The sequence below is a fragment of the Seriola lalandi genome, unplaced genomic scaffold, assembly GCF_002814215.2.
Source record: "Seriola lalandi dorsalis isolate HSWRI2012SDOR001 ecotype SW California unplaced genomic scaffold, Sedor1 jcf7180002054972, whole genome shotgun sequence".
NCBI lineage: Eukaryota > Metazoa > Chordata > Actinopteri > Carangiformes > Carangidae > Seriola > Seriola lalandi.
Window position 1 is genome coordinate 2,681,673 of NW_019525660.1, and position 16,480 is coordinate 2,698,152.

General features: G+C 38.8%; 3 protein-coding genes across 3 annotated transcripts in view; all 3 read right to left on the bottom strand.

Annotated features, from left to right (window-relative positions):
- Window positions 1-1,135: 1,135 nt before the first annotated feature.
- rnf212 (ring finger protein 212) lies at window positions 1,136-8,705 on the bottom strand. Its single transcript, XM_023397960.2, has 12 exons — window positions 8,597-8,705; window positions 7,808-7,869; window positions 7,584-7,658; window positions 7,305-7,361; window positions 7,096-7,154; window positions 6,936-6,995; window positions 5,955-6,019; window positions 4,844-4,904; window positions 3,971-4,013; window positions 3,718-3,772; window positions 2,601-2,670; window positions 1,136-1,572 (listed from the first exon to the last, which is right to left on the bottom strand). Exons 1-12 carry the CDS (start codon window positions 8,703-8,705, stop codon window positions 1,443-1,445), a joined length of 846 nt encoding a protein of 281 aa, XP_023253728.1. The 3' UTR covers window positions 1,136-1,442.
- An 892-nt stretch (window positions 8,706-9,597) lies between these two features.
- Window positions 9,598-12,332, bottom strand: LOC111648300 (transmembrane emp24 domain-containing protein 11). Its single transcript, XM_023398148.2, has 5 exons — window positions 11,998-12,332; window positions 11,390-11,481; window positions 11,080-11,205; window positions 10,143-10,289; window positions 9,598-10,028 (listed from the first exon to the last, which is right to left on the bottom strand). The coding sequence occupies exons 1-5, from the start codon at window positions 12,125-12,127 to the stop codon at window positions 9,879-9,881; spliced, it is 645 nt and encodes a 214-aa protein (XP_023253916.1). The 5' UTR covers window positions 12,128-12,332; the 3' UTR covers window positions 9,598-9,878.
- A 3,630-nt stretch (window positions 12,333-15,962) lies between these two features.
- Window positions 15,963-16,480, bottom strand: part of spon2b (spondin 2b, extracellular matrix protein) — a 7,512-nt gene continuing 6,994 nt past the window's right edge. The window contains exon 6 of the mRNA XM_023397959.2: window positions 15,963-16,412. Within this exon, the coding sequence (XP_023253727.1) occupies window positions 16,234-16,412 (179 nt within the window). The 3' untranslated portion in view covers window positions 15,963-16,233. The remainder of the gene's footprint in view (window positions 16,413-16,480) is intronic.

Consider the following 16,480-nt stretch of genomic DNA (forward strand, 5'->3'; position numbering starts at 1 on the left):
ATTGTGACTTTAAAAAAAAAAAGAAAAGAAAGAAAAGTGCAACACATGTATTATGACTGTCACTGTGAGAGGTACAGCACAAGATCATCTAGTGTGTGTGTGAGTGTGTGTGTCTGTGTGTGTGTGTGTGTGCATAAGGGAGAGATTATTCTGATTTAGTCTTCTACCTGTCAGACTGTGACACCATGACAGCTTAGTCTGCCCTGGGGAGCCATTTCTCTCTAAGTGGACCTTAAAAACAGGAAACGACTTCAAATCCCACTGGAGCGCAGAGGAGGATCAAGCCTACTGACTCTGTACAATACCCGTTAAAACACACACACACACACACACACACACACACACACACACACACACACACACACACAGTCACACCTGAGCCCTCTTCAATAGACACCATTCACCACCCTGACAACTGGGACAATGGAGGCAAAAACTCAGGTCGACAAAGAGAGAATCGACCTGTCTGAACACATCAGGCCGCCCTCGCCACCCGCTTCACCGCATCAGCTTTTCCCTGTTGTGATGACTTCAGGTGATATCATGTTTCTATATGGCTACAGTTTTCCTTGCCTTTACTTGCAGCTGTTTTGTAACAAGATTTGAGGGTGAAATCACGAGTCATGTTACCGAGGTTACCTGCAGCAGGCCAGGAGTTCTGAATCTATTGTTGAGGGATGTTAACTGTGTCGCTGCCTAAAGGCTTTCTTAATATTAGCACGGCAACCTTGAAGAGTAGCCTGGTAAAATCCAGTAAATGGACAAATCTTTTCGTGAAAGTAATCCCAGGTTATCTTTGTAATCTTTGTAAATTGAACAGGTGCTGGTGCAGCAGAGTGAGCGTAACGTCAAACTGCGCCTGTGGCTAAAAGCTTGTAAGGCTCTGTGGGTTGAGGCTTGTACGTCTCTCTGCTGGATTACTGAAAGTAATTCGCTTTCAAAACAACATGGCTAAACAATGCAAACTCAACTGAAAAACCTGACCTTTAACTACATACCAGGCATCATCGCAGAAATGAGTGAATTCATCAGGATATCTGAAGTATGATGGCAAAAGCCTAATTTAAGCCCATAAAGATCCCGTTTCATTCAACAACACAAAGGCATATGTCATTATTTTACCAGTTTAATTGACTGGGAGACTGGAGGAATTGCAATTCAACAACACTGAATTTGAGTTTAGTCATCAGTATACAGGTATATATCATTGCACAGGTTCAAGCTGAATACATTTTATGTCACCTGCGAATCCAGGGTCATTATAAAACAACACACAAATAGGCTGGTGACTCATTTTAGGTTCCAAGAGTCACAAATACCTCTGTGTACATGTCAGTGGCCAGGTGTATTTCCTCTAGAGGCTTCATGACAGATTCTGTGTGTGTGTGTGTGTGTGTGTGTGTGTGTGTGTGTGTGTGTGTGTGTGTGTGTGTGTGTGTGTGTTAAGGAGGAGGGCAGACCAGGGAGGACGTGGAGTGTCTGAAGGAGGAGGGAAGCTTGAAGACCGGAGAAATCCATCCAGAACTCTGGCTGTATGAAATATCTGGGGTCATTGCTGCTCCCTGAAAACGGCTGAGAGGAGAGGAGAACTCACTCACAGTGCAGGTGTATTTCATAAAATAACACAAGAGGATTTGTTATGTGTGAGCAACATGATCAACTAATGAAAACTCCTTTTACTTCAACTGACTGATTTACCAATGATCATTTAAAACTGAAAATGCAGGAGTGCTTTAATAGCAAGGAGGTAAGGTAAGTTATTTGAATACATTTAGTATTTCAGCATTCAATCATCGATAGCGATACATAAGATTTCATCCTTTTTTTCTGAGCTGTTTTTCCAAAATCACTTGATTGTCACCCTTTAAAAGAATCACTGTTCTCAAAAAACCTTTACTTGAAACAGCGCAAATGGTTACATAGAATAAAGCTACACACTTCACCTGGTGACATTTTACACAGTACTTTTGTTATTGTCAACAAATACCATGAAAAGACCAAAAGCAACACCGTCAGCAACACTTCCCAACTCTCCCACCTTTTGCCATCTTTCAGAACAGGTCACAAATATATACTTTCACTTTAGCGAAGGCTTAGTAATGACCTACAGCTGGCCACTTAGTCAAACTGGAGGAAATTGTGTTTTTTTTCAGGGGGGGAATGTTTTAAGCCATGGATTTGGTGCGCAAGTCTAGATTTCCCATGTAGATGAAATTGAAAATAAAATTGAATAAAGTAGAAACACATCATTGTCACTAAGCGGCTCAATGATGTGTCTCTAATAAACAGTTGAGCTTCATGGCACAGAGGAATAAGATTTATCAGGCTTTAGCTACATGACAACACTTAGCAGGATCAGTTCATTGTTGGTTTTGGTCTTTTCACGGGATTTGTTCACAATAAGAAAAATATGGAATAATCAGACTTATCTTTAAAAGCAAAACTAATGCATTAATGAACTTGAATGGAGTGCTCAAAACCTTCTCGTAATTTCTGACACCTCTATAGATCCATTTACTGGAATACCCAAAGATGTAAGAGACATTATATAGACCGATATAAACATTATCATGACGACTATAACAAATTAAATGAATCACCTGACTGTTGCAGAGCGAGCAGAATGGTTGGCCAATGTGCTCTGACTGGAAGATCTGTGAGCGATGGTGCCTAAATATGACACCAGATAAATGCGTGGTTAATCTGTAACACAGGTCCTACAGAAATAATGGCTTCTAATGATTTTAAAAATACATGACATATTTTCAGGTCATTATCGGCTCATGTGTCTCTTCTTCTTTACATCCCTTGCTTGCTGCAAGTTTCATTCGGAAAAGCTTCCAAGAAGACAAGATAAATGGGTGAGTCATCTTCCAGAGTAATTAGTAGCTCACAATACCCGACAGGGAAAAACACCTATGGCATGAACACAACCATCTGCTTTGGAGAGTAGAATAATAAATGGTACATGTCATCCTTACTTGTAGTAACAATAAATCAAAATGTCTGCTGAGCCTTTAAATAGCTCAAGCATTTAAACAGTCCAATCAATCAGATGCTGGTTATATATTATGGTTTTCCTCCATATAATATTGACTTAACCAAGCACTCTTACAGATATAGTGAGAATCTACACAATACTAACAGTATTTCAGGGCTGTCACCGAATTTATTCCTCATAACTGAAGCATAACTGAAGTCAAATCCCTTAAGTGACTAAATCACATAATCAGAGAGGACGAACTCAGCATGTATAACCCTAAGCATAACAACTGACAACATCTGCATTGGTTTAATCACTGTGGGTGGTCAACTGTGGTGCCCATAACTCCCACACAAGGTTGAGTTGCAGGATGATTTTGTCAGATGATTACAGTGTGAATCTGCCTGTGTCGATGTGACACCTCATTCCTAAATGTGCAACTTTAGATGCATATATTTACCGGAGAGAGACACCGCGACTTAATTGTGTTGTTATTTCCTTGGTAACATAGCATGAGTGATTTCCCAAAGAGCCATTAGTGTACACATTTAGCAAGGAGGGAAGTCAAACCACTAACCCTGAATTTACTGGTATAATCCTCTTTGTATCGATGTAAAGAAGCAGATTGTCTTCCCAGAGTTATGACAAAACTTGCCAAAACAGATACAAGGCTGCAGATCTTATAGTTAACACTAAAAAGTACAGTTTTATGATAGGCAGAGCAAGGCACATACCCATTCGTCCATCTTGTGGAGGACTGATTAACGACAGTCTAGGGACAGTGTTAGGCTGAAAGACAGAGACACACAGAGAGAAATCAGCACAAATCACTTTTTATTGGCCTGTTCTGGCTTTTTATTTTCTATTTGCTAAAGTGATAAATTTAATGGCAAAGCGTAGTATGATCTTGACAGATCTTATATATTACAGTATATTATACAAATAGCAAATATGGACATTTACTGCAGGAGAAATAATGCAACTTACCTTCCTGAACAGACTCCTTTCGTCCACGTCCATGTTTTCTATGCTGCCAGACAGGAGAGCACAGCTCATTAGTCTGGTCGGGTTCATTTGGCAGAAAACTGCAGTGGCACCTGATCTTTTTTTAATAATAAGCCAAAGATCTATGTAGTAGAAACATTTAGTTTTTCATTCTTAGTGGCTTTGCTTGGCTTTTCAAAATGAAAGTCCTTATTTTTGTGAGACTTTTGGGGAGATCAAATTAATATTAGATTTACTAAGTATTCTAAGTAGCACTCTATAAAATAAATGTATTATTTACTGTCATAAACATCCATTCAGCCATGTTCCAAGATTACATCTAGCAGTAAATAAATTGCCAGTTCGAAATCCTTTCTTTATCAAAAAGTAATTCACACTGCAGGAATGGTGGTAACACTGCAAACGGGGTTAATATCCGCCATCCGTCATCTATACTGCTTTCGCTCAGTAGAAAAATCTAAAGTCTCAGAAGATAAAACAACATTTACACTATTAAATTCAGGAAGCCAATCAATCCTGTGTCAACGGTGTCTAGGAAACCCAACAGGGATTCCTGACTAAACCCAAGCAAAGCCTCGCTTATTCAGGTGTGTGTGTGTGTGTAGACAGCCGAAGGGCAGGGCAAAGCCATACAGCAGCTAAAGCTAACATAAGACACTGGGGCTGAACCCAGGTTAAAGCTTGTTTGCACTGTGAAATACCTCCTACATTCTCTCTCTCTTAAGAGGCCCGTGGCGAGGTGAGAGGCAAATAAGGGCAGAATTTAAAAAAGCAAAGCATTACTCAAGGTGAAGAGAGCAGAACAGAGGAAAGGAGGGTTGATGATAAGAAGAGATAGGAGAGGACAATACTCACACACTAGTGACTGAGGAGTATCGTGAGAGGGACATGGGGGAGTTAAATGGAATCTGTAAGACTGAGCAAACAATAAACAGTAACATATAAACATCTACTGTACGCTATTGTTGATGAGAAGACATTTGTAGATGTACAAATGTTCAAAGGTGAAACACTGCCTTGGGCAAGTTGGATGGTTGTTCAGTGGCATAATTGGATGTAAGAGTTTCTGGTCTTGTTACATAAGCCTGGTAGCTTTCCCATTTTGTAAAAACCAGCCCTGTTTGGAGAGTTTTGTGGAACAGATGTTATGCAACTGACTGGACAGCCTTAAAAATAGAGCCATTCTGAATGGTATAAAATTTACAGCATGTAAAATTAATACATGTATGAAATTGCGATGTATACAATTTTGAGAATGTGGTATATTTCTATTACTTAAAGTGATCTTTTACAATTTAAATCAGGGCTGTAGCTCTTGAGTCTGGACACAGTTGGAAGTCTGGTCTCAACATCTTAGACTTTTTCGGTCTTGGTCACTAGTCCCACCTATTTCTTCAGAGGTCAGAGTTATCACAATTGAAAGTAATGCAATGTTTTTATAAAATTATATTATTTCCTCTTACAATCACATTTTAACCTTTTTTAAACCCAAAAGACTGATGAATAACTAAAGTATCACACTGAGTCACTATAAACAACAGTAACACAACAATATGAGGAACATTTTACATTTAACATTTGGTCTCGGTCCTGACTCAGTTAATCTGGTCAGACTTGGACTTGTCTCTGACCTGGTTAAGCGCTCTTGATTAAAGCTCTGTATAAATAGTGTAAAAAACATATATATAATGTCTAAACCAAAAAGATTAATGTTAGGTATTCTTACCATCATTGGCCACAACAGTGATGACAACAATGATGGTACAGTGAAGAGAATATTAGCAACATATAATAAATGGGTATCTGTGAAATATACATTAACATATATAATGTATAATAGTAGCAGTTTGTGTATCATATTTGTGTGTTTCAGATTAATTAGATGCTATATCAGTTTGGTCTGTCTGCCATACAGACCATTACAAGCACCAATGCAAGAGTGTCATTGAATTATGAGATTATTTACCTGATTTTTGTCCATGTGGAGTATGGGAACTGTGACTCATCTGAGACACTGATGAAGCTTTGACACTGAGTGAGAACAGCAACATACAAGGTTAATCAGTTGCAACAAAACAGACAGTGATCATGGCTGCTTCAGACACAGTTTGATTCCTAAAATGAGAGAATAGGTGAGGACCCATCTCCCTTCAACATGCCCTAAAGCAAGGCAAATAAGATCTTCGCATATTTGGATTAGGGTTTTCTTTAGTGTATGTTTACCTTTGGTTTTATTCTACACAATATTATAAAAGGACCTCACTGCAATGTAGGCTGTAACATTTGTTGAAATTAATCTTTCAACACCTTTTGATGAGGGCCCCTTTTCTTAATCCACAACTTGCACTTGGATACTAAAAAAACTATATAGTTCATGATAAGTTAAAATCCACTGCCCCTTTAAATCCATTCAGTTCTGAGTGTGACAGGCCAGGAGTGGATGTGCCAGGAGTGACACCTAGTGAGTGGTGAGGCATAACAGCCAGCTCGTTGTAAATAACTTTATGTGGTAAAGTGCAGCCAAATCCAACAGGTCACACGCCAGCATTTATTTCAAATTCATTACTGGTTTTACTGCCTGCATAGATCCTCATTTTGTCTTTTTTTTTTTACTCTTTTATTTCACAAGTATTTCAATCCGGACCATGCAGTGCAGCATCTGATATTTTATGCATAAATTGAGTGTGAATGAAGGAAGATAAAAAATAATCTAGAGAATGGGAAATGAAAATGAAACATCAGCCAAATGCTTGTTAGCAAACACTTTGGAAAACTAAATATGCTTCAGGATGGCCTGGTATGAGGAACAATCAAAGAATAGTCGATTAACTTGCATAGTAAAAGTAGGAACTCATGTTTTTAATATCCCATTATTACAACATCAAGATGTATGTGTATGTCTAATATGACTATCTTTATCTACTTTACTATCTACTCTATGCTGTACCTCTGATGTTGAAGAGAGTTTTCTAGCTTTGAGATGTAGGCACTCTGTTCATTCAGCTTCCTTTAATGGGAAAACAATAATAATGAATAAGAAAAGTCACCCAACCTTTCATAAATTGTTGTTTAGAAATCTGTATGAAAATCTTTATGGTTTAACTTACTTTGTCATCCGATGCATTTCTTGCTTCATCTTGACTAATACCTCCTCTAGTTTCTCATTCTGTAATTGATAAAACGGTTAGTGATGTGCTAGAACAGCAATAATGGCGCTGATAGCTCCTCAAAAAATAGCACATTACCTGTCAGATGAAGAAAAGCAAACCCTCAAAGACACACCCATACACACCAACAAACATCCAATGTCTCTCACCTGTTGCTGGTAATGAGTCAACAGTCTCTTTTGATGTCTTGCCTGGAACATTACAACCTGAGAGGAGGTAGGAAACAATGTTATGTGAAGTCTGCACTAACAGATAATATAAAAATACATATAATGCATATATAACTCTACAAAACAGCTTTTTGAGCAAACTGTGTCAAACTGGCTGAGACAGACATTGCTGAACAACGCTGTAGTTTTGAGGATGATGCAGATATAAGAACAGTTAATAGGACTATTTTATGATGTGAAGCAAGAAAATGACCAAACTTTGCTGACTTCCGTGAAGTGTTTGGTCGCCAGAACGTTGATGTCAGAAAACAAGGCCTTCACCTCTGAGCTGCTCTGAAACAAAGACATTTCACATGACTTTAATGACCGTAGGATTGTAAAATTATATCAGTCTGTCTATAAAGTTTTAATGTGTCATGTTATCCAACACAGACAGCCCCACAACCATAATGATGCCATAAAATGAGAAGAAAGATGCTTACTTTGTCAGAGAGAGGTGATACTTGGCATTTGGCGTTGCATATTAAACACTTGCCTTGTTTGCCTGAAAGAAAAGCTGCAATTTATATATATATATACTGTATATACACATATGTACATTTGATCAGAATTACAAAGCAATGCAAAATCATTGCAGGGTCGCACTGAAAAGAAGACATGCAGAGCCTGAATCCAGTACATAAACTGAACAAAAGGAGTTTCCGCCTGACTCACAAAATTAATTGCATATAACCGTTGATATAACCCTGGCAGCCAGAGTGGCTTGAAATGTAAGAGTCTGATTGAAATTAGACCCATCAGGAACAGACCTGTGGCTTATGAATATGATCAGTAGTTCCCAAAGTGGGATCAAGGGACCTCCATGAGTACTACAAGAGGTCCCATATCCAATGTTGAATGGTATAATTTCTCTCTTATTTCATTTGAGGATATGACAAGAAGCACTCAGGGACAGAGCATGACAGGATCAGAGATTTCATTCTCACCTCTTTAATATAGGCGGCCCAGAACAATATCAAAACCAGTGTGACAACATGTACATGTCTCAAATATGGCTTCCTTTAAGAAGGTTTATTAAATAGGGGCCTTTAGAGAAGGCCTAGGCATAGAAAGGTTTAGTTAAAAGCTTCACTCTGGAGTACACCTGGTGTCATCAACTCTGCAGTATCACTTGAAGTCCAACAGATGTCCTCGTCTAATCACGCTTTCACATCCCCTTAGCAGCAGGCCTGGCACAACTCTAGTGCGGAATTGGTGTTTTCATGACTTACCTTTCTGATAACAGACACTGCAGATGATATGGCCACAGGTTGTCACAGCCAATTTTCGATCAGCACTGGGGGAAAGGAAGCAGGAGTTGCAGCAGATCCAGTTAGACATCTGAAGACCTGCAAAAGAAGAGACCACCGTGAGATAGGTAAACTTGTTTTAAAGTTCAGTTCACTCAAGTTGTTTCTGCTTGGGCGTGTTAATTCAGCTTTAACCAATTAAGCTATGGGTTGTTCCAACTGTCACGACTAAGTGATTTAAAATCTTTGCTGTGTTTCTTTTAAGTTTAAGGCAGCCGTATAGCCGGGCCCACCCGGCATATAGCCAGCTACATGTAGAATAGATTTAGCATGTTACCTGACTCCGGATGTCCCGCTGCAGGTGAAGCTAAATGCTAACTTAGCATCCGTTAACGTCAATTAACGGATCTGTAGAAGCTAAGTTCTTAAGTCTGTACCAGTAACTGGTCACAAAACTAGTCTTTTTATTTGATCTATGGCACTTAATTATAGGCTTACCCGTTCTCTGTTAATTAATGAACAAAAATCGTGTCACAGCTCAACAATAATATTTTTTAAGTTACGCTAGTAACGACGTCCTAGCAAGTAACGACGTCAGTTCTTAGCTTGGGTTTTCAGTATGCTGTTAGCTAGTAGTTGACACTACATGGCTGTGACTTCAAGACTATTCAAGATGTTGAAGTATGAGGGTAAGTTATATTTAAAGCTCATGTGCTGAAAAATAAGGAGTAATCACCAAACAATTCTTGTTCAAACTTTAAATTCATTGCTTTAGTATTCTTTTCTCTGTAGAACAGCTTATAACGGGGCCAAATAACCATGATTATAATATTACTTTAATAAGTTAAAACATTATTTAACAAGTGTGGGTTGATATTAGCTCAACCTAAAATTACACTGAACTCAAATGAAATGGATTGCTGTGTGCTTACCATTTAAAAGGCAATAGAAATTAACATAGAATGAGAGGAACACAATTCAAGTAGCTTTTGGCAACATTGTCAATTTGCCAGTGAATTGAATTGAATTTATTATCATGTCTATGATACACAAACACACTATGACACAATCGTCCAACTCTTACATCCTTGCACTTTTATTTTTTACACACAGGGTCTTCACCCTTATATCCTGTATCTGTATAACCGTAACAGTTTTTAAATTTTTGTAGTATTTCTGGGCATGTTGCAGGTTACAATATAATAGTGCTAAGCCTTGGGAGAGGTGTGGGCAATGCAAAAAGGTGACGGGTCATAGGTCATCATCAGACCAGCTTCTTGGCAACGAAGAAGTCTTTGAGTCGTTTCATCTGCCAAAAACCAACTGATAACAGAATCGAGGTCTGCACCACCGCCCACCACAACACTTTGCTGTTGGTGTCTTCGCTGATCTGACGAAACACCTCCTCTTTCTCCTGAATGAGAGTAGATAATAGAAAAGATGGAGGAAAGAGACATTAAATCTTCTTGTTGTTGAAAGGTCACTTCAGGGTGAATGATAACACTCAATGAAAATACTTCTCATTTACCCTCTGGTACTCCTGCTGCCTGGCGATGTACATCATCTGATCTATGAGGTGGCTGAGGCTGTTCTCCAGTGTCTCCATGTTGTCTTTAGTCTTGTCAGTGTTGGGGTCTTTTGTGTGCTCACCCATCTGAACATCCAAATGTAGCTTCTGTACAGCACAGTGGGGGGGGGGGGGGGGGGGGTGATTTGTCTAGGTCTGTAGATAATGTTTTTTTTCATTATGGATTAATCTGACAGTTATTTCTTGATTTCAGTCTTAAAAAATGCCTGTGACAATGTCCTGTTAACCAGGATTTTGCCATCAAATTCAAGGCACTTCAGGATGTTAAGATTTTTAGTTTACTGTCACATAACACAATGTTTCCAAAGACTTTGTTACCTCTTAAGATAAAGCAGTGTCTGCCTGTGACCCCTCATCACAGATGTCATAGGTCAATAAGTTAGATATTTGGCCTCTAAATTTGCCATTTTGTCACATTTGAATACATTTTTCAGACCCGATGAGTTTAAATCGATCCATTATGCATCTCATGAACCCCTCAGATTTATTGACCCATAGGAGGGGCCCTTACCCTCAGGTTGGGAATTGCTGACATAAGACAAACAGCTCAATCTCACAACTCAAAAGCAGGAACTAGAGAATAATTGGCATTTTTGCTTGAAAAATTATACAGACGATCCATCAATTATCAAAATAGTTGCTGATTATTGACCAATCGGTTATCGACTAATTGTTTTAGCTCTAGATTTATAATGGGAGTAATTAACGTTATCAGTGTGTTTTAAACTGTGGATACAGTAAGGTGTAAAGGGACACCATCATGCAATACACAGAAATAACTTGTGATATAATGTTGTATTATTATTGCAGTATTGTATGTTTTGCTGTATTTTTCTCTCTCTTTAAAATGATTTGTGTGTGTGTCCACATGTCTCACCAGCCTTTCCCCAGCAAAGACTGCAAACCTTGTGGAGTTGGTTTGGAAGCAAAGGTAGTGCTGACCAGAGGCGTGAGCTGTGAAGGTGAATTTAGCAAATTTACCATAGCGTTTGGACATCACAACCTAGGGAGAAGGAAAGACACCATTAAGCCAATATTTCTACAGCTATGAGTCAACAAAATTGAGATGTGCAGTATTAGCATTCAGTAGCACTGTTCAGTGTTCATTTTGTCCTTGTTTAGGTTTGGCTTTAACAGACAGCACATGTTGTTTGCTTGGTGATAAACCTCTCCTGTGAGTGCAATACCTCATGGTTTGGATCTCTGACTGTCACAGTGACGCCAAAGTGAGGGGAGTGGGTGAACGCCTTCAAATCCCATGGCTCCAACAAGAAATAACCTGAAGGTAAGAGACACTCACACGTGAGTGCATATATATACATGTGCACAAACTCGCATAGTTGTAGTCAAGGGCAATACTAAAGCTTATAACATTTGCGAGAGGAAAGAAATTATGAATTTCATTCATTAACATAATATAGTATTTGATATACACTACTTGACATGTTACCCAAGTATACAAACGCTCATTTCTCTTCGTCTCCCATTGTAGGACATATTGCATTTCTTTACGTTTCTGTGACTATTTGTTGTTGTTGAAGCACAGAACAAATCAGCTTTCAAGAAGACACTACTAAATGTGCAGTGTGGAAATGTATAGTATAAATGTCAAGTCATAAATGGCTTTTGCGCTGAAATAAGATATAATATAATGGAAGTGCATATAACATTACTGTGTGATTCAACAGTCACATGGCAATTCACAATACACTTTACAAAATCTAATTCCAGATTCATTCCTACTGTCGGGATTGTAAACAACACTCAGGAGGAATATTCCCTCTCCAGTACTCACCAGTCACCAGCATGTCCTCAGGAATCTCCTCAATGATGCATTTTTCCTCCTGCTCTCCGAGATCGAAATACATCGCCGCTGCCAACATCAGGTAACACTGGAGCAGAAAGCCAATGCCTCGAAAACCCATTTTCAGTTAACAATGAGCTTTTAGATTACAATACCCTTGCCAGTGACCAAATGTTTGGCCTGTAGTTCCAATAGCCTTTCTTTTTCTTTTTCTTAAGATCTGCAAATTCTAAGTCAAGATTGAGGTATTTTTCATCGACTATAGCCACACACCCATGTCCTATAGCAGATCTCACAAGTCGAGGGCTGTAAGGGAGACAGGTTGAGTGTGAGAAATTCACAGGTGCTGCTTTGTGCGACGAGACATTCTGGTCGTGTTGTGACTGGTTAACCAATAGCCAATTGCAAGATATCTAAGGCTAGTGATTGACAGGGACTGACAACTAGCACCAGATACGGCAGTAACTCCTCCTCTTCTTAAACAAATTTCTGGGACATGCCATGCTTTCTATCTAAAATATCTACTAATTTTGTTTCCAACACTGGGCCAAGTGCTTGCTCGGCATATTACCACACCATATCAAAAGTGACAGGTGCTGAACCATGCCTGAAGGGAGAGCCCACTAGCTATCAACAAAACGCAGGGAGAACAAGTAACAAATCCAACAATTTGTCTGCTTTGATTGTCCGTTTAGGGTATTTTAGAATGAGAATATAGATGAGCACTCTGTAAAACATATAATGATTGATGCTTAATCTTGACAAATAAGACAAATGCGCTTTTCATGACCCCTATAGGTGTATTTCTCATTCCTTGTAGATTTTCTAGTCCTTTTTGAAATATGGTGTTCACCTTTTAACCTTTTTAAATAGTAAGGGTTAGCAGTGCCATTGCCTGGTACTACAGTACAAAAAAACAGTCCAGATCCCTTCAGAAATTACATACAATAGTTGCCATATGCTTACCTTAGATGAGATCACTTATGAAGTAAACCCCAACACACCCACACACTGAATAAACCCTTCTCATATTTAGTGTCTGCAAAAGTTGTCATCCTTAAAGTAAGCAACGAGTCAGATTTCCCTCTCCTCCCACGCTTCAGTGGTTTTACAGAAAGTGTGAATGCTAAATCAATATGTTTATTATACCTGCCATGAAGTAACAGATTCACTTTTAAAGTACCAAGGATTTATGTAGTGTCTGCAAACCTCAGTCTAATGCTCTAATTTATTCCAAACATATATTCTAATGAAAACTACCGTTAATAATTTGTAATTCGCTGCCGTTTGGCATTACCAATACCATATTCTACTGCTACTTATGATCAGTTAGTTCATGCGCTATTTTCTTTTGTGATATTTTGAAAACTTCTACAACATACACTCTCTCTTCATACGTATACAACTAATACTAGGTAGGGCCTTCCTTTTCCCTCAAAACATCCTCCGTTTTTCGTGGCATGGATTCCACAAGATGAGACATAAATTCTGCAAATTTGTTAGCTGCAGATGCTGGAAGTAACCATTAGAAGATGGTGCATTGTGGCTATAAAGAGCTGCACATGGTCAGCAACAATACTCAGACTGGCTGTGGCATTCAAACCATGATTGATTGGTATTAAGGGGCTCAAAGTGTGCCAAGGAATTATTTCCCTCACCATTGCACCACCACCACCACCAGCCTTAACTGTTGCCACAAGGCAGGTTGGGTTCATGACTTCATGCTGAATTTTTTAATTCTGACCCTACCTTCTGCATGCATCAGCAGAAATCCAGATTTATCAGGCTATGATATGTTTTTCCAGTCTTCAACTGTCGAGTTTTTGTGAGCCTATGCCCACTGCAGCCTCAAATTTCAGTTCTTGGCTGACAGTGGTTTTGTGCTTTTTGACCTCAAGGCTTGACATGTTGTGCATTCTGAGTTGCTTTTCTGCTTACCGTGGTTATAAAGAGTAGTTATCTGAGTTATCGTAGCCTTTTTGTCAGCACAAAACCATTCTGGCCATTCTTCTATGACCTCTCTCCTGAACAAGGCGTGTCTGTCTGCAGGACTGCTGCCCACTGGATGTTTTATTGTTTTTCGCACCAATCTGAATAAAAACATTAGAGACTGTTGTGTGTGAAAAAACAGGAGGTCAGCTGTTTCAGAAATACCCGAACCAGCCTGTCTGGCACCAATATCAAACTGCGGTTGAAGTAACTGAGATCATATTTTTTCCCCATTCTGATGTTTGATGTGAACATTAACTGAAGCTCCTGAGCTGTATCTGCATAATGTTATACATTACACTGCTGCTACACGATTGGCTAATTGGGTAATTTCATGAAAAAGCAGCTATACAGGTGTTCCTGATAAAGTTCTTTGTGAGTGTATTGATCTTAGAGTTCTATACTGTTCTATATTATCTTTGTCATATGTTAAGAACTTTATTTCCTTGGAGTACATTATATCAGTTGTTGTTAATCCTGAACATACCAAGACAAATTCTTAGCAACCTGGATTATATAACAGTAAACATCTGTTTTGAATGTATACCCCATGTGATATATTCTTCATCATATAATGTACTTACCTCTCATCACTCTCAGACTTAGCTGATGAAACTACTGTTAATGAAAGCCAGAACCTGGATCTGCTCAGTAATTTTCCCCTCCCTCGTCATTTAAAACGGAAGGAGCTTCTTCATGCACCAGATGTTTAGTTCTTATTGCTATTCAATCTGTCATCTACAGTGTGGTTTCTCTGTTGGTAGGTGGGAAAGGGGGCTGGGGGTCATAAGTGATTTTTATTTGTTTCACATTACATGTCACTGGTGTCTGTTCTGTCCATTAAATGGGACTCTAGCTTCATAGTGGGATGTGCAGCACTGGATGTTACAGAATGAAGTGAGATCTATAAGATTTCAGGTCTCGTGATCTAAATCAACATTTGGTGAATTGTTTTAAATAGTTGGTGAGCACCTTTATCCATTTTATGACCAACACTTCATCAGGGTGAGTTTGAGCCTACACTGGGGCCTAAATCCAGGTCATTAGTTAAAAGCATTTCTCACTGTACTCAATTTGATCCTGCAGCCTCAGTGTTTGTAATATTACCTCGGGAACCCAAATGTAAGTAAGTCTAAATGTGTGGTTGAGACTTGAAGGTCATACGGAGCAGAGGCTTCAGGAAAGAAGGATTTTAGTTCATATCATGGAAATTTCTTGCTTGAAAATCAATCATGATTATAGGAATCATGTAAAGTTCAACAACAAACATGAAAATATCCTCCCTTTTCAAAAGGACCATCTCTTTCTTGAAGACACAGTTCATTAATGACATTGTCTTAAAAGATATTTACACTTTATTGACCATACAGAAAACATACATTTTTTTTGTACATTTTTAGGATTTTTTTTTTTTTTTACCAAAAACTTATTTTCTGTATTGAACTAATATCTCAATAACATAAAGGAATACAAATCATTACTATCAGATTTGATATACTGTACACTACAGGTTAAAATCCTGTCAATAAATATATTCTTTGTCTTCAGGAAAATAACCACAATGTCTCTGTAAACATTAGGTTTTGAATGCTGCAATAGAGTAGTACTACTTCAACTAATGGAACTGATAGTATTTGGATTTTCTGTTAAGTATTTCTTGGATATGGGGATTTTAGATCATAAGTGTCATTTATATGGATTTATTTCCAAATCCGTTAGATTAAAGCTGCTGGGAGTTATAATCCACTGTGGGCAAACAAATGTGAATGTGAATATGATCCTCAGAAATGTCAGACCAAACCCAATAATAATGTGAAAATGTGTTTTTAGTTAATGGCTGTGTCTAAAACAGCATTGTTCTATCCCCACACAATTTTGATAACCTGTCAAAACTGAATTGGTGTCTAATAGCTATTTCTGCCAAACTACACCTCTCTAGTACTGTCAGATCTGTCAATGTGACTTGAGGATGAGACTTTTTTTTTTTTTTTTAGTCCAACTCTCCCATTTTCATAGTTAGACTATCAATCAGTACATTAGTCATTTCCACAGAAAGAGGCCATGGCCAGGGTGGAAAGAAGGGAGTCTGGTTAGTCATATTTATGCTTCATGGGAATACACTGCGGACCTTTTACTGTTGTTTCTCCGTCTTCGTCCCTTCCTCCCTTTCCTGGCTTTCCTCTCTTTCTTGTCTCTCCTCTCCTTCCTCTCTTTTTTCTCCCTCCTTTCCTGGCCTAGTCATAAGCAGTTGTCTGGGAAGCACTTCCTTTCTTCCTCCAGCAGGGGGCAGGCTGCTCCATTGTTTGCCGGATGCATGAGGACGTAGCGTGTGCGATGCTGCACGCCTGAGTCTCCACACTTGCTTTTGCACAAGCCCCAGGGCGACCACACTGACACCTCGCAGTCCAGAGGGGTATCTGCACAGAGACGGGGGGGGGGGCATTACAGTTTCATTAATATTTAGGTTTGGTTTGTTATTTTCTCT

Excerpts from the sequence above, each read along its gene's own strand:
- rnf212 (XM_023397960.2), bottom strand. The coding sequence starts at position 8,705 with ATGTCTAACTGGATCTGCTGCAACTCCTGCTTCCTTTCCCCCAGTGCT. Across the intron at positions 7,362-7,583 it reads ACTTCACGGAAGTCAGCAAA|GTTGTAATGTTCCAGGCAAG; the intron begins GTTTGGTCATTT and ends ACCTCCTCTCAG. Across the intron at positions 3,773-3,970 it reads AAAGGAGTCTGTTCAGGAAG|CCTAACACTGTCCCTAGACT; the intron begins GTAAGTTGCATT and ends TCTGTCTTTCAG.
- LOC111648300 (XM_023398148.2), bottom strand. The coding sequence starts at position 12,127 with ATGGGTTTTCGAGGCATTGGCTTTCTGCTCCAGTGTTACCTGATGTTG. Across the intron at positions 11,206-11,389 it reads TCAGAGATCCAAACCATGAG|GTTGTGATGTCCAAACGCTA; the intron begins GTATTGCACTCA and ends CCTTCTCCCTAG. Across the intron at positions 10,029-10,142 it reads GGCAGCAGGAGTACCAGAGG|GAGAAAGAGGAGGTGTTTCG; the intron begins GTAAATGAGAAG and ends ACTCTCATTCAG.